General features: G+C 45.8%; 1 protein-coding gene across 1 annotated transcript in view; it reads left to right on the top strand.

The window, feature by feature from the left end:
• WHRN (whirlin) overlaps positions 1-18,326 on the top strand; it is a 314,680-nt gene that overhangs the window by 283,334 nt on the left and 13,020 nt on the right. The window contains exons 7-10 of the mRNA XM_030206314.1: positions 2,110-2,313; positions 5,571-5,603; positions 16,382-16,453; positions 16,856-17,456. Coding sequence (XP_030062174.1) covers positions 2,110-2,313; positions 5,571-5,603; positions 16,382-16,453; positions 16,856-17,456 — 910 coding nt within the window. The remainder of the gene's footprint in view (positions 1-2,109; positions 2,314-5,570; positions 5,604-16,381; positions 16,454-16,855; positions 17,457-18,326) is intronic.

The following is an 18,326-nucleotide window of genomic DNA, read 5'->3' as shown; positions in this document are numbered from 1 at the left end:
CACTGCAGTGGACTTCATAAAATGCTCCCAGGAACATAGCTCCCTTACCTTGTGTGCTGAGCCCAGCCCCCCCCCCCCCCAAATCCACTACCCGCAACTGTACACCACTACCATAGCCCTTACGGGTGAAGGGGGCACCTATATATGGGTACAGTGGGTTTGTGGTGGGTTTTAGAGGGCTCGCTGTTTCCTCCACAAATGTAACAGGTAGGGGGGGTATGGGCCTGGATCCACCTGTCTGAAGTGCACTGCAGTACCCACTAAAACTGCTCCTAGGACCTTCATGCGCTGTCATGGACCTGAGTATGACATCTGAGGCTGGCATAGAAGCTGGAACCAAATATTTTTAAAGATGTTTTCTGAGGGTGGAAGAGGGTTGGTGACCACTGGGGGAGTAACGGGAGGTCATCCCCGATTGCCTCCAGTGGTCATCTGGTCATTTCGGGCACCTTTTTGTGCCTTATTCGTTAAAAAAATACGTCCAGGTGAAAACGTCCATGTGTTCGTCATGGACATCCTTGGGTTTTTCGATTATGGGTCAAAGACATCCAAGTGTTAGGCACGCCCAAGTCCCGCCTTCGCTACGCCTCTGACATGCCCCCTTGAAATTTGGACGTCCTTTAGACGGACTGCAGTTGGAGACGTCCAAAATCGAGTTTCGATTATACCGATTTGGATGTCTCTGAGAGATGGACGTCCATCTTCTGATTTATGTCGAAAGATGGACGTCCTTCTCTTTCGAAAATGAGCCTGATAGTAACCTATGTAACTTTGTAAGTCTACGTGCTTTGAAAATGAGCCTCAAAGAGTCCAAAAAGCAGATCCTTTGCCCCAAAAATCCATTTTTGGTAACTCCAGGAAATGATAAACCATCCAAAGGAATTGATGCCATCAAAATTTTCCAAAGCTGCTACATTTAAGAATCTGGTAAAAGACTCGGATCATTTTCATGAAGTTGTTTCTGGCATTATTTTTTTTTTGAAAATATCTTTATTATGTCATTGATGCACAAGGAAAAACATAACCATTGACTATTACATCGCCGTTTCCCATTATTGGGACTGCTGCTGCTACTACAACTTCCAAAAGCTTAGGAAACATGTACAACAACAATTGTTTTACCCCAGCACCCATGACTTTATGTGTTATATATTCCCCCCTAACCCCCCCCCCCCTTGTCCACTGTCGACTGTTAAAGACAATGGCTCGATATTCAGCTGGTGACGATCAGCATTTTACTGACCGCCATCAGTGTTACACCCGGAAATTCAATGCCAGGCTATATCTGGGCACCAGCATTGAATTTCCGGATTTGCAGAACTGACTAACACATAACTAATTAAGTGCAACATGCAGCACTTAACCAGCTATGGGGCACTGCATAAAGATAGAACTTACTTGTATGCGATTCTTTTTATGTAGTGACCATAGCCGGTTAAGTGCTGAATATCAGCATTTAACCAGTCATGTGACAACTCTGCCCATGGAACGCTCCCAGAATAGTCGGTTTTCAGTTCAGCGCTAACTGGTTAGCGCTGCTGAAAGTTAGTGATTAGCCCCGAACAAGCAATGTAATTGACCAGGAGCTGTTTCTGGCCAATTAAGTTGCTTCAAATATCAGCCCAATTAAATTGTGTGGGAGTTGTGCTATCTTTTGCATGTGTATTTTGCCCTACTTTTTCACAAAATGTAAATCTGGTCCCTAATCTGATGAAGGTCTCTTTGCAGTCAGAGTAGGCACTGTTCGTTCAATCTCGACTTACTACCTAGCAGTAGTGTACCAAGGGTGGGACGGTAAGGGCAGTCTGCCCCAGGTGCAGGCAGCAAGGGGGTGCGCAGAGCAGGTGCATGGCTTTCTGCTCTGCCGGTCTCCTACCCCCCTCTAACATTACTTCCTGTTCCAGGGTAGAGGACTGGCAGAGCCAACAGCCGCATGCCTGCTCTGCACACCCCCTTGAGGGATGGAAAGGTCAGGTGATATGCTTCAGGGGTGTGGTGTGCTTGGAGGTGACACGCTGGGGGTGCAGTGGCGACCTGCCCCGGGTGGTGAACAAGCTAGGAACACCACTGCTATCCAGTTGTTCAAACCCAGCTGTTTATTCTCTGCAGTTCTCGCTTCTGTCGGAGGTGAGGGGAGTGATATTTCCTCAGGACCTCGATCGCTTTGATAACCTGGTTTTGAAACGGGAAATTGAGTCCATGAAAGCACGGCAGCACTCCAGCAAAGCCGATTCCTATTCTATGATGTCTTTCAGTGATACGGTGTCCTCCTCGGGCAGCTACATCACATCCTCCACCGTGGGCTCAGCACGGGTGAGTACCATAATGAACTCTCATTTGGCCACTCTGCAATTTATCAGTTGGTTGCATTTTGCTTTTCAAAGAGGTACTTTATTAGAACCATAAAAACAAACAACATACAAATGAGCAGAAGCAAGCTGCTTTTAATCAAACATACATATTATCTCTATGTATCAAAATATATAAGTAAACAACAACCCTGTCTATTGTATCTCAAATTTAGAAGGTTTTGGTTTAATTTAATATAATCCCCATCCCTTCACAACAACAAAGAGAAAAATGAGAGGAGGAGAGGAAGTGAGCAGGTTAATACATTACATTAATATAGAGCAGGCATTCAGAATTTATCATCCAATAGGCCCCAAACCTTCCATTTGGCCTCAGATTTACGGCAAATAATCATCAAGTGCTCTATCTCATAAATATATTGAAAATTCTGTAACCATTTACATACTACCCCCCTGATATTAACCGGCTCCTGGCAAATTAAATAGTACTTAACCGGCTATCTGCTAATATTCAGCACATTGTTGTCTAAGTTTAGCAGCCAAGTCAGGCCACGAAAATAGCAGGCCTATTTTTGGCCTGTTTAAACTTAACTGTCCAGCGCTGAATATTGGCTTCGCCGGTGAAGTTTAAACCAGCCAAAAATAAACCGAATATTCACTGCCAGTCACCGGAAACGGCCCAGCATTGAATATCTGGTCTCACCACCGACCGTGGTAATTAGCCAGGCTGCCTCCCATGTTCTGAATATCTGGCCCTAAGGGTATACCAGGCTCCTCCTAATTAGCTGCCAGAACTAACCACCCAGCACTTAAGCAATGTGCAGTGGGTTGCTTTTAGAAATATTGAGTTATTACAATAAAATGGTTTTACCTAGAACCTGTTTAATGACTCTCGAGTAGGCAAGTCATAAAGAGAGAATCTGAGATGGTCTGGTACTGTTAACATCTTTCCCCAATGCTTGTTAGGATAGTGAGCTGGATCCTATGGATCAGAATATACTGGGAGAGGAAATTTAACATGCAGGACTGGCTCAGCACTAGACGGCTCAGATTTTTAATCCCATTTCTTTCTGTTTCAGCAGCCAGAATAGAACAAAGGACAGACCAGAAGAGAGAAATGAATGGGGCAGAGGGGAAGCAGAAGAGACAGGACAGAGAAGGCTGCAGGGAAGGAAGGAAATTTATAGTGTAAGAGGAGAAGATAAGTGAGATAGTGGGAGAATGGGAAAAAATGATTATGGGAGTAAAAGTGAGAGATGTGAAAGGAGAGAGGTTGTCTGTCTTACTCTTACCATATTTTCACCTGCTTTCACCTGGAAGCCTTGGTTAGAGTGAGCTGAGCCTCCATGTCTGGGGTTACCATATTTGCCCTAAGAAAAAAGATGACACATGCCCTGCCCCCCTGTTGCACCCTGCCCCACCCCTTGTTTCACCCATCCCACCCCCTGTCACACCCTGCCCTGCCTGTCACACCTGTCCTGCCCCCAGTCACACCCCACCCTGCCCCTGTCACTTTGCCCCCCCCCAAAAAAAAAACCAGATTCCCTCTCTCCCCCATGTAGATCCCCTCCCCAATTTTCCAGCCTCCTTCTACCCACATGACTCCATTCACTACCCCTCCCCTCCTTTACCTTAGTGTGCTGCCCTGGTGGTCTAGTGAACTCTTCAAGGCAGGAAAGAGCTACCTCTTTCCTGCCCAGCATGTCTGCAGACTTCTGCGAAAGCCTCGCAAGGCCGCCGCTTGAACTCTCGGCAGACATTTTGAATTAGCGCTGAGAGACACAGTCTGCAGACACGCCAGGCAGGAAAGAGGAGGCTATTTCCTGCCCCAAAGAGGTCACTAGACCACTAGGGTACCACTCTAAGGTAAAGGAGGGGAGGATAGGACGCCTGCTTGCCTATCTGCCCGCCAGCCTGCCCGTTCATCCGCAGATTCAGACAAACGGGCAGGCTGATAAAACCAGCCTGGTTGCCCGGCCATGTCCTCAAAAAAAGGACATGTCTGGGTAAAACTGGACGTATGGTAACCCTATCCATGTTGCTCCCTCCCTACTTCTTTTCCCTTATTCCTGAGCCTGGAGACTTGTCCCCCATCTGCACTCAGCCACAGCCTTCCATTCCATTTTCATTGTTACAGGATCTCAGGGACTGTATTTTGCACAGAATTTAATTAAGTTATCCTAATCATCGGCAAGAGAGCAGCAACACAATCTCCCAAATTAATTTCCTAGTCATAAAATTGCTTTCAGTATACATATATTAACAGCCTTTCTACATTAAAATGTCTATAAAAAAAAACAGAACACTCCCCAGCAGGCAGGCAGTAGAGGGGTTGGGGGTAGGCTGCAGCTCAGGGCTCCGCTTTAGTCAGTTGCACCAGATACAGGTTCAAGGAAATGGCGCTGCCTGTATTATGTGTGGTGGATATGAAGGAGGTTGTACCCTCACCCACAGGGTCAGTGTGGTACATGTTGGGGTAAGGGCAGAAATGCAAGAGGTAGCTTCCAAGCCTGCTGGCAACCTGTGCCTGGGTAGGCTTTGGAACCCCTTGTGGTATGGGAGCACAGGCTAAATTGCCCTGGATAAGCCAACCCTGCCCCCCCCCAACTCATCTAAAAGAGAACAATTGAGGGGAGAAATACCTCTCCCCCCCCCCCCCCTCATACAGATGAGGAAGCGTGTTATCTGGGCTCTTCCTTTACCACTGGTTTTATAGGGAAAGTACAGAGCTAGTTAACTAGTCCTCTATACAGGGTGACAGCCCAAGGTAAAGCTCAGATGCTACTGGATGGGAGATGCATAGTTTCCTATGTACACTATAGTCAGTCACAGCAGGCTATCCTGGGAGATGTCTTGGTTCATACAAGTAGGTCTTCCTCGTTTTCCCTTGAGCGTTTTTTTTTTTTTTTTTTAGAAAGGGCAGAGAAGAGGGGTGTGTGGATGGAAAAAGGGTGAAAAATTTCATAGAAGGGAAGGAGGGCATGGGCCTTTGGCTGCTGGGTAGATTGAGAATACCTCCAACATCTTGGCCCTCTGTCTCTCATGTGCCCTCTGTTTTGGGTGTATTTTAAATATTCCATATACTTCTCTCCACTTCCCCCTGTCTATGATCACCTCTGTATGGCATGAAAGAACCAACACACTGTTGCAGATCAATCCCACTTCCAGTTCCTGCCACTTCCCCCCCCCCCCCCCCCCCCCATCCTACCCTGTCTAACATGTTGTTTTCTCTTGTGTTCTGCTCTGCATTTCTGTTCCCAGGAGCGGCTCCTGTGGTTAATAGACCTTATTGAGGTATGGCCTGTCTCCCATTGAGGGCTTTCCACAGTAAAAACCAGGAAGTGTGTTTGTGGAGGGGTAGAAGGGCACGATGAATTGTTTATTGCCAGTGCCGGAAACCCCTCTCTCCCACCTCCCTTGTCTTTTTCTTTCTCAATGAAAAGCACTTGCATAGAGAGATTATATTTCTGAAGTGTCCTTTCTAAGTGGCTTCATGCTGTATGTGTGTCTGTGTGTGTATGTGTGGACCGTGTTTCTTACCTGTTTAATCTCTTGTGCTCATCATCTCCTAAATGTCTTTGAATTGTTTTACCTCTCCTTTCTTCCAATAGAGTTCTCATCTGCTTTCCTTCCTTATCTACACATCCATCTTCAGTGGAGATCTTCCTTGTACAGTTATCTCTTGCTGCTTACATATGTACATGTATATCTGTGGAAATCTGTACAAACATTTGCAGGGAGTTTGCCCTTATAGCCATAGATCGCAAATTCAGCAATGTTTCGGCTGTTCTTTTCATGCTATGGGCATTGAAAAATGTCTTTTGCCTAAAAAGGTAAAACAAAGGAACTGATGGCTTCACATCATGGTGTCATTTGAGAAGAGGCCAATAGTTTTTCCCAGTTGCTACAGAAATTAGTATAGAATGCTGAAATTAAGTTGGAAATTCTCTAATTAGGTTTAATTTCCTGATTCCATTGAAAATTCATGCCAAGGCCACAGGATCTTGCTGCAGAAGCTGTGAAGCCCCATCTACATCCTGCTGAGGCCTCCCCACCCCCAAAACTGCCACCCAGCACCCTCTGTGGCTGTGCCGCACTCCCTGCAATCTCCTATAACTTACCTACTCTATGAAGCTTTCCAATATCATCCATGGGAGATGGAGGTGGGGTCAGTGGAGGCAATGACACATATAATAGTCATACTGGGTCAGACTAATGGTCCATCTAGCCCAGTATCCTGTTTTCAATAGTAGCCAAGCCAGGTCACAAGTACCTGGCAGAAACTCAAATTGTGGCAACAATCCATGCTACCAATCCCAGGGCAAGCAGTGGCTTCCCCATGTCTGTCTAAATAGCAGAATATGGACTTTTCCTCCAGGAATTTGTCCAAACCTTTTTTAAAGCCAGATAGGCTAAGTGCTGTTACTACATCTTTCAGCAAATAGTTCCAGAACGTAACTATTCATTGAGTAAAAAGAAATATTTCCTCCTATTTGTTTTAAAAGTATTTCCATGTAACTTCATTGAGTGTCCTGTGGTCTATGTACCTTTTGAAAGAGTAAAAAAATCAATTCGCTTCTGCTTGTTCTACACCACTCAAGATGTTGTACACCTAAATCGTATCTCCCCTCAGCTGTCTCTTTTCCAAACTGAAGATCCCTAACCTCTTTAGCCTTTCCTCATATGAAAACATTTTTAATTTACCACATGTAATAAAATATTTTCAAAAACCTTCAAAATCTTCCCTTGTGATAACCTTCTTGCTTCTTGCAGTCAAATCACCAAAAAAAACATCCTCATCCATATATGCTTGTAAATATCTGGTCATGTGATTTAACAGCACTTAACTTAAGGAATGCTCTATCTTGAACCTGATCCCAACAGGGTCCCGTTTCACCAACACTGGCTTCTTCAGGGGAAACTGGGGTCGTAGTGAGTCTTCCTGTTGTCATGGGCTCATCGTTTTGAGTGCCTATGATTGGTCCAAGTCAAGAGGCTGCTGTGGTCCTCCTTTGGGAGTGGATTTGATAAGGTTAATATTCCACAGAAGATAGCCTGTGACAGCTGAGGCTTTTTTTCCTCCTGCAAGCTCACACATGAATGTTTTTAAAAAATTTTGTTTTGTTACTATCATATTGAAAGAGTTTATGTTTAGATAGTTATTTTGCAAAGGTGTATTTTGCTCCACAGTTTTTTTATTTTAAGCTGGGCTTTGCATGTGGATTTGTTCTTTGTTTTTTGTTTTTTTTTACAAAATATGCATGTACATCGCAATTCCACCCTGTTTCGCACAAACTACATCTCCAGGAATGCCCATACATGATGTGCATATAAGGATGTGCTCACTTCCATCACATGTACTTAATTATATGCACATATACTATGAGGTAATTTGCAAAATGGCCTTTTCTACATTTAAAACAGCCTTTGCACATGGAAACCCCTTTATAAGATGACCCCATGTCATCAGGATCTGTGAAAGTTGTAAAACAAATTAACTCTGTAGCCACCAAGTTTACCCTGAAAGGCAAACTGATGGTAGCCACCATTTAAAGTGGTGATTTCAGGACTGCAGCACAGAAGCAGGTGTTCAAGTCCAAAGTGTTTCCTGTACTAAGTGGTTAAAGACTTAGGACAGCTAACCTAGAGCTTTTCTTGTAGCATGCTGATGTTTGTCTGTAATCAAGGACTAATTTCACACCTGCCAAGTTACCAGTTCCAGGAGGGTGGCTTTATGGCTGGTCCTGGTTTTGAACTTGCATCCCAAAGCAGTGTCAGATTTGTAGTCCCTGATTCTACCCATTGAAATAACTGCTGCAGGGCCAACATTTTGCCCCTGAAACTGGGTAACTTGGAATCTCTGAGTCCCAAAACCCCTACCCACACCTCACCCGGGGGCAGATGAAGCAAACCACAGGGTACAGCCGCAGCTCTACCGCAAAAGTACTGCTACGAAAAGGCCGCGGGATGTACTAGTCAAAGAGCATACAAATTACTTCTGCATTAAAATTGCAGCAGTAATCCACAGCTCATTGCTAAATGTCATCCTTCCTATCAGTGTGTGAGCGGTAATTATCTCATACACTGACATGGAGGGTGACATTAAAAAAAACATATCTTTCTCTCAAACCTCCAATCCCATGGAGAGGCCCCCTCCCTTTCTAACCCAACCCCTCATCCACAATTAAAACATTGTCTCCCCCTCCGACCAACCCTCTTTCCTCAAATAAAAAAATTAAATCCCTGGTGTCTAATGGCATCCTCCCACCCCGACTCCACCCGCTGTACCTAACAGGAGAGACAGGAGTGATGCCCACTCACTCCTTCCTCCAGTGTCATCATCTTGAAAAGTACACCTCACAGGGCAGGATGCCACCATTTTTCAAGATGGCAGTGCCAGAGGCAGGAGTGAGTGGACATCACTCCTGTCTCTTCTGTGAGGTACAGCGGGTGGAGTCGGGGTGGGAGGATGCCATTAGACACCAGGGATTTAATTTTTTTATTTGAGGAAAGAGGGTTGGTCGGAGGGGGAGAGGTGTGGCCACTAGACCACCAGGGAAATTTTATAAATGTGGGGAGGGGGCCACTAGACTACCAGGGAAATCTTTTTGAACTGCTGGTGGGGGGGGGGGGGAGATCAGTTTGGGTCATTGAGGAGGGAGGGAGCCACTAGACCACAGGAGGACTGATGCAGTTATCTGGGGCAGGATGGTTGGGTTCAGGGAAGAGAGGGGGGGTGCTGGTAGACACCCACGCCTCTCAACCAATCCTTCTACTGTGCCCCGGACCATGGCAGGAGTGAGTGGACATCACTCCTGTCTCTTCTGTGAGGTACAGCGGGTGGAGTCGGGGTGGGAGGATGCCTTTAGACACCAGGGATTTAATTTTTTTATTTGAGGAAAGAGGGTTGGTCGGAGGGGGAGAGGTGTGGCCACTAGACCACCAGGGAAATTTTATAAATGTGGGGAGGGGGCCACTAGATTACCAGGGAAATCTTTTTGAACTGCTGGTGGGGGGGGAGATCAGTTTGGGTCATTGAGGAGGGAGGGAGCCACTAGACCACAGGAGGACTGATGCAGTTATCTGGGGCAGGATGGTTGGGTTCAGGGAAGAGAGGGGGGTGCTGGTAGACACCCATGCCTCTCAACCAGTCCTTCTACTGTGCCCCGGACCATGGCATAAATTTTCCCACAATAGTCATACAGTCAAAGTTTTTTTTAATTATTATTATTTTGCATATGTGGGATAGAAAATGCACCGCATTTGCATTCGTTTCAATGCAGTGTGTGATTCTGTGCAAGTTAACACCTACACTGAAACCCTTTTCTGCATTGCTATCCTGTGGTAAAACTGTGTAAGACCCCTGGGAAGCTTTCTGTATTGTCCGCTGTAACTGAAGATTAATCCTCAGAAATTCCTAGCTGCCTTCAGACTGTGACTAAGGGCTCTTTTCTCTGTAAGAGATCTTCCTCTCTCCATTCACTGAAGACCTGGGCTGCACCTACTGTTTGCAATTCAAAGCAAATCCCCCAGAAAGCACCATTTCTATTTATAGTTCAGTAAAGCATGGTATTTTTCTAGCTCATTATTTCAACATCTCTTTTCTTCCAGGATGTATGAGCCCTTCTCTTGTATTCTTATCAGAAATCATGTCAGTGTCTCTTTCTGGATTACAGTCAGTTCGATTTAAAGGACAGATGTTCCTAATGTTCCTCCAGTCAGCTGAGATCAGCGGATATAATGAGCCAAATTGCCCCCATGGGGCAGCATTAGTCGCAGTGTTCTGGGTGGCCAGGATTTAAGTCAAACTATAGACCTTTTATTGGCACTGATCCAGGAGGAGACGAAAGAATCACAATTCTGCTGCTGGAGCTGGACGCACAACAGCTTTCCCTGGCCAAATCAGTGCCGGAGCCTTTCTGCCAAGTATGAAATGACTTTATGATCCCATTGCTGCCAACCAGAAGGGGCCTTTAACAAGCCCTGCAAGGCAAGAAAGCAGCCAGGGCACAAGATAAGGAACATAAGAACGTAAGAATAGCCATACTGGGTCAGACCAATGATCCAATCCAGGTCACAAGTACCTGGCAGAATTAGCAGTGGCTTCCCCCCAGAAGCATAGCCAGGTTGCGACATTGGGGGGGGAGCAGAGAGTGGACTGCGTAGGTGCACACGCATGTGCATAGACTAGTTAGGCACGACAGACAGTGTGAAAAATAGGTGCCATCGGAAGACCACTTGGGGGAGCAGTTAAATCGCGGGAGGATTGTGAAAAATTACAAGAGGACCTTATGAGACTGGGAGACTGGGCGTCTAAATGGCAGATGACTTTTAATGTGAGCAAGTGCAAAGCGATGCACGTGGGAAAGAGGAACCCGAATCATAGCTGCATCATGCAAGGTTCCACGTTAGGAGTCACGGACCAAGAAAGGGATAGTAGGGACCAAAAAATTAAAAGGCAGAATGCCTCCTACTTGCCAACCTCATATGTTTTGGTCCAAGAAGGATAAGATGATAATCATTAATTGACCAAAAAACCCATGCAGGGGTATAGGGAATGATAAGGGCAGTTAAATATTTTGGAAAGCACATTTTAAATGCTTTGAAAGTGAGAAAAGCAATTTTATAAATGATTCTTTGCATAACAGGTAACCAGTGATTCCTTCAAAACAATGGGGTAACATGATCTGATCTCTTTATATGAGCTAATAGTCTAATTGCCACATTTTGGATAATCCAACTTTTTCAGTAGAGAATGTATAAGGCCCGCTTAGACAATATCCAGTAGTCCAGCTTAGTTATGAGAAGGGATAAAATAAGACCATGAAATGTATTGTGTTTCTGGATTTTCAGAAGACGTTTGACAAAGTATCTCATGAAAGACTCCAGAGGAAATTGGAGAGTCATGGGATAGGAGGTACTGTCCTTTTGTGGATTAAAAATTGATTAAAAGATAGAAAACAGAGAATAGGGTTAAATGGTCGGTGTTCTCAATGGAGAAGGGTAGTTAGTGGGGTTCCCCAGGGGTCTGTGTTGGGACCACTGCTTTTTAACATATTTATAAATGACCTAGAGATGGGAGTAACCAGTGAGGTAATTAAATTTGCTGATGACACAAAGTTATTCATAGTCGTTAAATCGCGGGAGGATTGTGAAAATTTACAAGAGGACCTTATGAGACTGGGAGACTGGGCGTCTAAATGGCAGATGACGTTTAATGTGAGCAAGTGCAAAGTGATGCATGTGGGAAAGAGGAACCCGAATCATAGCTGCATCATGCAAGGTTCCACGTTAGGAGTCACGGACCAAGAAAGGGATCTAGGTGTCGTCGTTGATGATACGTTGAAACCTTCTGCTCAGTGTGCTGCTGTGGCTAAGAAAGCAAATAGAATGTTGGGTATTATTAGGAAAGGAATGGAAAACAAAAATGAGGACATTATAATGCCTCAAAACTAACTACCTGTTCCTCTGATCCTATTCCCACCCATCTACTTAACACTATCTCTCCTACTGTCATCCCTTTTATCTGTCATATCCTCAATCTTTCACTTTCCATTGCAACTGTTCCTGATGCCATCAAACATGCCATAGTCACACCACTCCTTAAAAAACCTTCATTGGACCCTACCTATCCTTCCAACTATCGCCCCCATCTCCCTCCTCCCTTTCCTATCCAAGATACTTGAACATGCTGTTCACCGCTGTTGCCTTGACTTTCTTTCATCTCAAGCTATTCTTGATCCACTTCAATCTGGCTTTCGCCCCCTTCATTCAACTGAAACAGCGCTTGCTAAAGTCTCCAATGATCTGTTCCTGGCCAGATCCAAAGGTCTCTATTCTATCCTCATCCTTCTCGATCTATCTGCTGCTTTTGACACTGTTGATCACAGCCTACTCCTTGATACGCTGTCCTCACTTGGATTTCAGGGCTCTGTTCTTTCCTGGTTTTCTTCTTATCTCTCCCAGCGTACCTTTAGTGTATACTCTAGTGGATCCTCCTCTACTTCTATCCCACTGTCAGTTGGTGTACCTCAGGGATCTGTCCTGGGACCTCTTCTTTCTCCATCTATACTTCTTCCCTTGGTACTCTGATCTCATCCCATGGTTTTCAGTATCATCTTTACGCTGATGACTCCCAGACCTACCTCTCCACACCATAAATCTCAGCCGAAATCCAGGCCAAAGTATCAGCCTGCCTGTCTGACATTGCTGCCTGGATGTCTCAGCGCCATCTGAAACTAAACATGACCAAGACTGAGCTTCTTTTTTTTTTTAAATTTTTTATTTATGAGCTATTAAATTTACATTTATGCAATAATACATAGATACACACAAGACTGAGCTTCTTATCTTTTCCCCTAAACCAACCTCTCCTCCTCCCCCATCCTCTATTTCTGTGGATAATACTCTCATCCTTCCTGTCTAAACAGCTCGTAACCTTGGGGTCATCTTCAACTCCTCCCTTTCCTTCTCTGCACATATTCAGCAGACTGCTAAAACCTGTTGTTTCTTTCTCTATAATATCAGCAAAATTCGCCCTTTCCTTTCTGAGCACACTACCAGAACCCTCATCCACACTCTTATCACCTCTTGCTTAGACTATTGCAACTTGCTTCTCACAGGTCTCCCACTTAGCCATCTCTCTCCTCTTCAATCTGTTCAAAATTCTGCTGCACGACTAATATTCTGCCAGTGTCGTTATGCTCATATTAGCCCTCTCCTCAAGTCACTTCACTGGCTTCCTATCCATTTCCGCATACAGTTCAAACTCCTCTTATTGAACTTTAAGTGCATTCACTCTGCAGCTCCTCAGTACCTCTACACTCTCATCTCTCCTTACATTCCTCCCTGAGAACTCTGTTCACTGGGTAAATCTCTCTTATCTGCACCCTTCTCCTTCACTGCTAACTCCAGACTCCGTTCCTTTTATCTTGCTGCACCATATGCCTGGAATAGACTTCCTGAGCCGATATGTCAAGCTCCATCTCTAGCCGTCTTCAAATCTAAGCTAAAAGCCCACCTTTTTGATGCTGCTTTTAACTCTTAACCCTTGTTCACTTGTTCAGAACCGTTATTTTATCATCCTCACTTTAATATACCCTTATCTCTTGTTTGTCCTGTTTGTCCTGTTTGTCTGTCCTAATTGGAGGAGTGGCCTAGTGGTTAGGGTGGTGGACTTTGGTCCTGGGGAACTGAGGAACTCAGTTCGATTCCCACCTCAGGCACAGGCAGCTCCTTGTGACTCTGGGCAAGTCACTTAACCCTCCATTGCCCCATGTAAGCCGCATTGAGCCTGCCATGAGTGGGAAAGCGCGGGGTACAAATGTAACAAAAAAAAAAAAGTTCTGTCGAGCAGGGACTGTCTCTTCATGTTCAAGTGTACAGCGCTGCGTACATCTAGTAGCGCTATAGAAATGATAAGTAGTAGTAGTGTATCGCTCCATGGTGCGACTGCATCTCAAATATTGTGTTCAGTTCTGGTCGCCGCATCTCAAAAAAGATTTAGTGGAATTAGAAAAGATGCAGAGAAGGGCAATGAAAATGATATAGGGGATTGAATGATTTCCCTATGAGGAAAGGCTAAAACAGTTAGGGCTCTTCTGCTTGGAGAAAAGACGGTTGAGGGGAGATATGATAGAGGTCTATAAAATAATGAGTGGAGTGGAATGGGCAGTGGCGTAGCTACGTAAGGCCAGGGGGGCCTTGGCCCCCGTAGATTTCACCCTGGACCCCCCTGCCGACGATCCTCTCGACCCCCCACTCCCGCCGCCAACCCTCCCCCACTGCTGCAGTCATCACCTACCTTTGCTGGCGGGGGACCCCAACCCCCACCAGCCGAGGTCCTCTGTCTTTTCCCACGTAAGGCTTCGTTCTTCTGAGTCTGACGTCCTGCACATACAACGTGCAGGACATCAGACTCAGAAGAACGAAGCCTTACGCGGGAAAAGACAGAGGACCTCGGCTGGCGGGGGTAGGGGTCCCCCGCCAGCAAAGGTAGGCGACGACTGCAGAGGCTGGGAAGGGTTGGCGGTGGGAGGGGGGTTAAGAAGGTCGTCGGCAGGAGGGGGTCAAAGTTGGTGGTGGTGGTGGTGGGGGTGGCGGCAGCGGCGGCGGCGATGGGGGTGGCGGCAGCGGCGGCGGCGATGGGGGTGGCGGCAGCGGCGGCGGCGATGGGGGGGTGTCGTCAATGGCGGCGGGGGGGTCTAAAATGTACCCCCTCACCTCAGCCTCTGGACCCCCCTCCCGCCGAAGTCTGGTTACACCCCTGGGAACGGGTAGATGTGAAGCATCTGTTTTCTCTTTCCAAAAATACTAGGACTAGGGGGCATGTGATGAAGCTGTAAAGTAGTAAATTTAAAGCGAATCGGACAAACTCTGGAATTCGTTGTCAGAGAATGTGGTAAAGGGGGTTAGCTTAGCAGAGTTTTAAAAAAGGGTTGGACGGCTTCCTAAAGGAAAAGTCCATAGACCATTATTAAATTGGACTCGAGGAAAATCCACTATTTCTGGGATAAGCAGCATACAATATTTTGTACTGTTTTGGGATCTTGCCAAGTATTTGTGACCTGGATTGGCCACTATTGGAAACAGGATGCTGGGCTTGATGGACATTTGGTCTGTCCCAGTATGGCAATACTTATGTAATGTGTTTTGTATGCAGAAGGCTATGCTGCATACAGCAGACAGACAGAAAGGTGCTGCCAGCATCTCATGTAAAGGGCATTCTGCCACCTCTAATTAGGGCCGTGTGGACTCTTCACTATTCACTCTCTGTCTCTCTGTTTACCTTCTCCTGTCCTTGCTAAATGGTTTTTGCTTCTCGCCTGCCTCCATTTCTTCCCCTTCCCTATCTTTGCAGTGCTGCGCAGCATATTTTGACTATCTTTCAATGACATTTTGTTGGTAATTATAAGAAGAATACATCTGGTGCCTGTTTGCATAGTGGTAATGCTATGGGAGCAGCAGGATAAAGACTGGTTGGAGGGAGGAGAGAGGGGCAGAGAGAATGGAGCTCACCTTATATTAATATTGGAAGAGAGGCTGCCTCACAAAACACTGGGGAAAGGAGAGGATGTTGCACCCCCATGCTTCCTTTCTGAGTGTGGTTTGAAGGATAGACCTTAGCATTTTGATTGTCAGGGAGACAGGGAAAGTTTTATTTTTCTCACCTGGTGTTTTTCCTCATACCTTCTCTAACATCCAAGGCCTTGCTCATTGCAAAGAATGAGTTAGATAACTCATGGATAATAAGTCGAAACAGCTAATAAATAAACCCAAAATCAAGACTGGTTGAAACTGGGACTGTTTTTGTACACTTCTATAAGCACCCTCTTATTGCACTGTCTGGAACAAGAGGCTGTGCTTTCTCTTCCAGTGTGTTGTGTTGTGTCTCATGTTCTCTTGAAAGACAGCTCTTACACATATCCTGCAGGGAGTCCAGACTTGCAACTGTTTTCCCCCTGTGAAAATACCAACATTCCTCCCCGCTTCCCCCTCAAAACACACCAGACCCTGCACACACATTCACATCCAGTATCCCCCACATCCTCCCTCACCATGCATATACATCCACCCACATCTACCACCTATGCACATCCGTGTCACCTTTCCCCCATACATACCTCCACATCAACACCTCCCTCATACAAGTGCTTAGTTGCCCAGAAATTCTGATGTTATTGTGCTGCACTGTTCTCGATCATTACTTCTCCTGATACATAACACACCAGCAGCCTCCTCTTTCCCATTGTTTGTTTTGTTTTGTTACATTTGTACCCCGCGCTTTCCCACTCATGGCAGGCTCAATGCGGCTTACAGGTACTTATTTGTACCTGGGGCAATGGAGGGTTAAGTGACTTGCCCAGAGTCACAAGGAGCTGCCTGTGCCTGAAGTGGGAATCGAACTCAGTTCCCCGGGACCAAAGTCCACCACCCTAACCACTAGGCCACTCATAGTGCACCTTCAACCAGCTTTAGTGAAACTGTGCTCTACCTGGACACTTTCTCAGATTCCAGGGTGCTCTCCCACACCTCACTGTCAAATCTCTTTTCTCCTCTTTATTTGTCTCCAGAATACGGCAGATATGGAGAGGGATGGGGAGTGCCTGCAGGCCAGCGTGAACACACTACCAGACGTTTCCTTGGTAAGACACTTGACTTCCTTAACATTGATCGTTAGTGCTTCAATCCTGGGTGTAGGGCAAAGTCACTAATGAAATGAGTTTGCAGTCCTAGGCCTGAGAAGAAGGGGTGAGGAGGAGGGCCAGATGTATGGGCTGAGTGACAAGGGAGGGAAATGTATAAGAGAAGGATTTTTAAGGAGTAGGGTATGTAACATAAGTAGAAAGGGGTGATATTTCTGAGTTGTGAAGTGTACGACAGAATGGGAAGAGGGTAGGTTTTCTGAACTGGATGAGTGACAAGGGGAATGGCAAGACAAAATTTGTGAGGTGCAGAGTATATGAGGAGGGCAGGATATGTGGGGTGTATGACAGAAGGGAGATAGCTATTGCCTCATGCTTTTCTTCTTGTCCTCATTCTTTAAGGATGATGTGAAGTCTTTACCTGAGGACACCTCCACCTATCGTTTTGTACCCTTACCTCCTGTGCCAGATCCCAGCCTTCCCCAGTACAAGAAATCTACAAAGGACCAGCCCCAGCATCCTTCCCCTGAATCATCCCAGTCTGGGCTCTTTTTTATAACACCACGAAACACAACCCCACCTGTCAGTCACACTGAAAGAGACATGGCCAACCTGGCATCAACTTCAACTGTATCACCCAGTAAAGAAATCACCAGCCCCATCTACGCTACCATCTCTCATGCCAATCAAAATTCCAAAAGGCAAACATCCACCCAGCTCTCACTGGTCACGCAGCAGCCGCTTGGTCCTTTTCCAAGAGTACAGTCTCCAACCAGGCTGAAGTCCACATGTCCTGATGCCAACTTTGTTAATGGCTTTCAGAGTCCCCCTTCACCTACTTCCCCACTTCTCCCTCCCCCTCCAACACATCCAGCCCCTCTGCCACCTCTGGACAGGCCAAGCCCTCAGTCAGCCAACAGTCAGCAGTACGTCATGGTAGAAGTGCACCGTCCAGACAGCGAACCTGACGTGAATGAAGTGAGGTCTTTGCCGCAGGCCCGAGGTAAATGCTGTTTTCTGCTGGATCTACCATGGATTTTACTCTTATTTTTTACTATTTTTGCTTATGGCTCCTGTTGCATTTTTCCCTGATTTCCATCCCCTCCCCAAGCAGTGGATCATAGACCCCAGGCTGATCTATGCTGGAATGGTGCAATCCTCAGGGCAACCCTGAGCCCTAGCCTTTGGCTAATGAGATGCTATGCAACACTCTTCTTTCTTGGTTTTGACCAGTCAACCTCTGCAGCACTCCTAAGCCTGGCTGACACCATCTAATAGGAGATCATGTCTTAGGTCCCAAGAGCTGCAGCCTGAGCTGCAAGGCCAGACCCTTTTTCAGTTTTCTTAGAAAGGTTTTCAATAGTTAGGGTACTTATGTAGTGCAATTTGATTCATGTTCCAGTAAATAGAAATACTCAAAAATGTTGAACTAAAACAGTTTATGTTAAATTTCCTAAATTGTATAAAAGGGGAAAAGATCAGGAACTCTTATATGATTTAGGCTGGCCCCTGCTCCTTCTCTAGTGAGATTAATAAAATTGTTCTGGTTCAGGCTTTCTCTGTTACTGGACTCAGAATCTAATTGCATCCAACAAATGTTGGCGTTGGATTTTCACACATGTCCCCTCTCCCCCCAGCACAACCCAGTTCACATTCCCTTCTGTTTATGTTTGATGTTTGTACTTTGTAGATGGTTATAGAAAGGGTTCTGTATTTAGCTCTCACCTTATTCATTACTAGTTAAAGACAAGTTACATTCAGGTACAGTTGGTATTTTCCTGTCCCCAGAGGGTTTACAATCTAAGGGGCCGATGCAGTAAGGTGCACTAGCCTTTGCACACAGGTTAGAAGACAAGAAAGTGAAACACAACTC

The sequence above is a fragment of the Microcaecilia unicolor genome, chromosome 6, assembly GCF_901765095.1.
Source record: "Microcaecilia unicolor chromosome 6, aMicUni1.1, whole genome shotgun sequence".
NCBI lineage: Eukaryota > Metazoa > Chordata > Amphibia > Gymnophiona > Siphonopidae > Microcaecilia > Microcaecilia unicolor.
The sequence above is the reverse complement of the archived record's forward strand: the minus strand, read 5'-3'. Positions and strand labels throughout refer to the sequence as shown.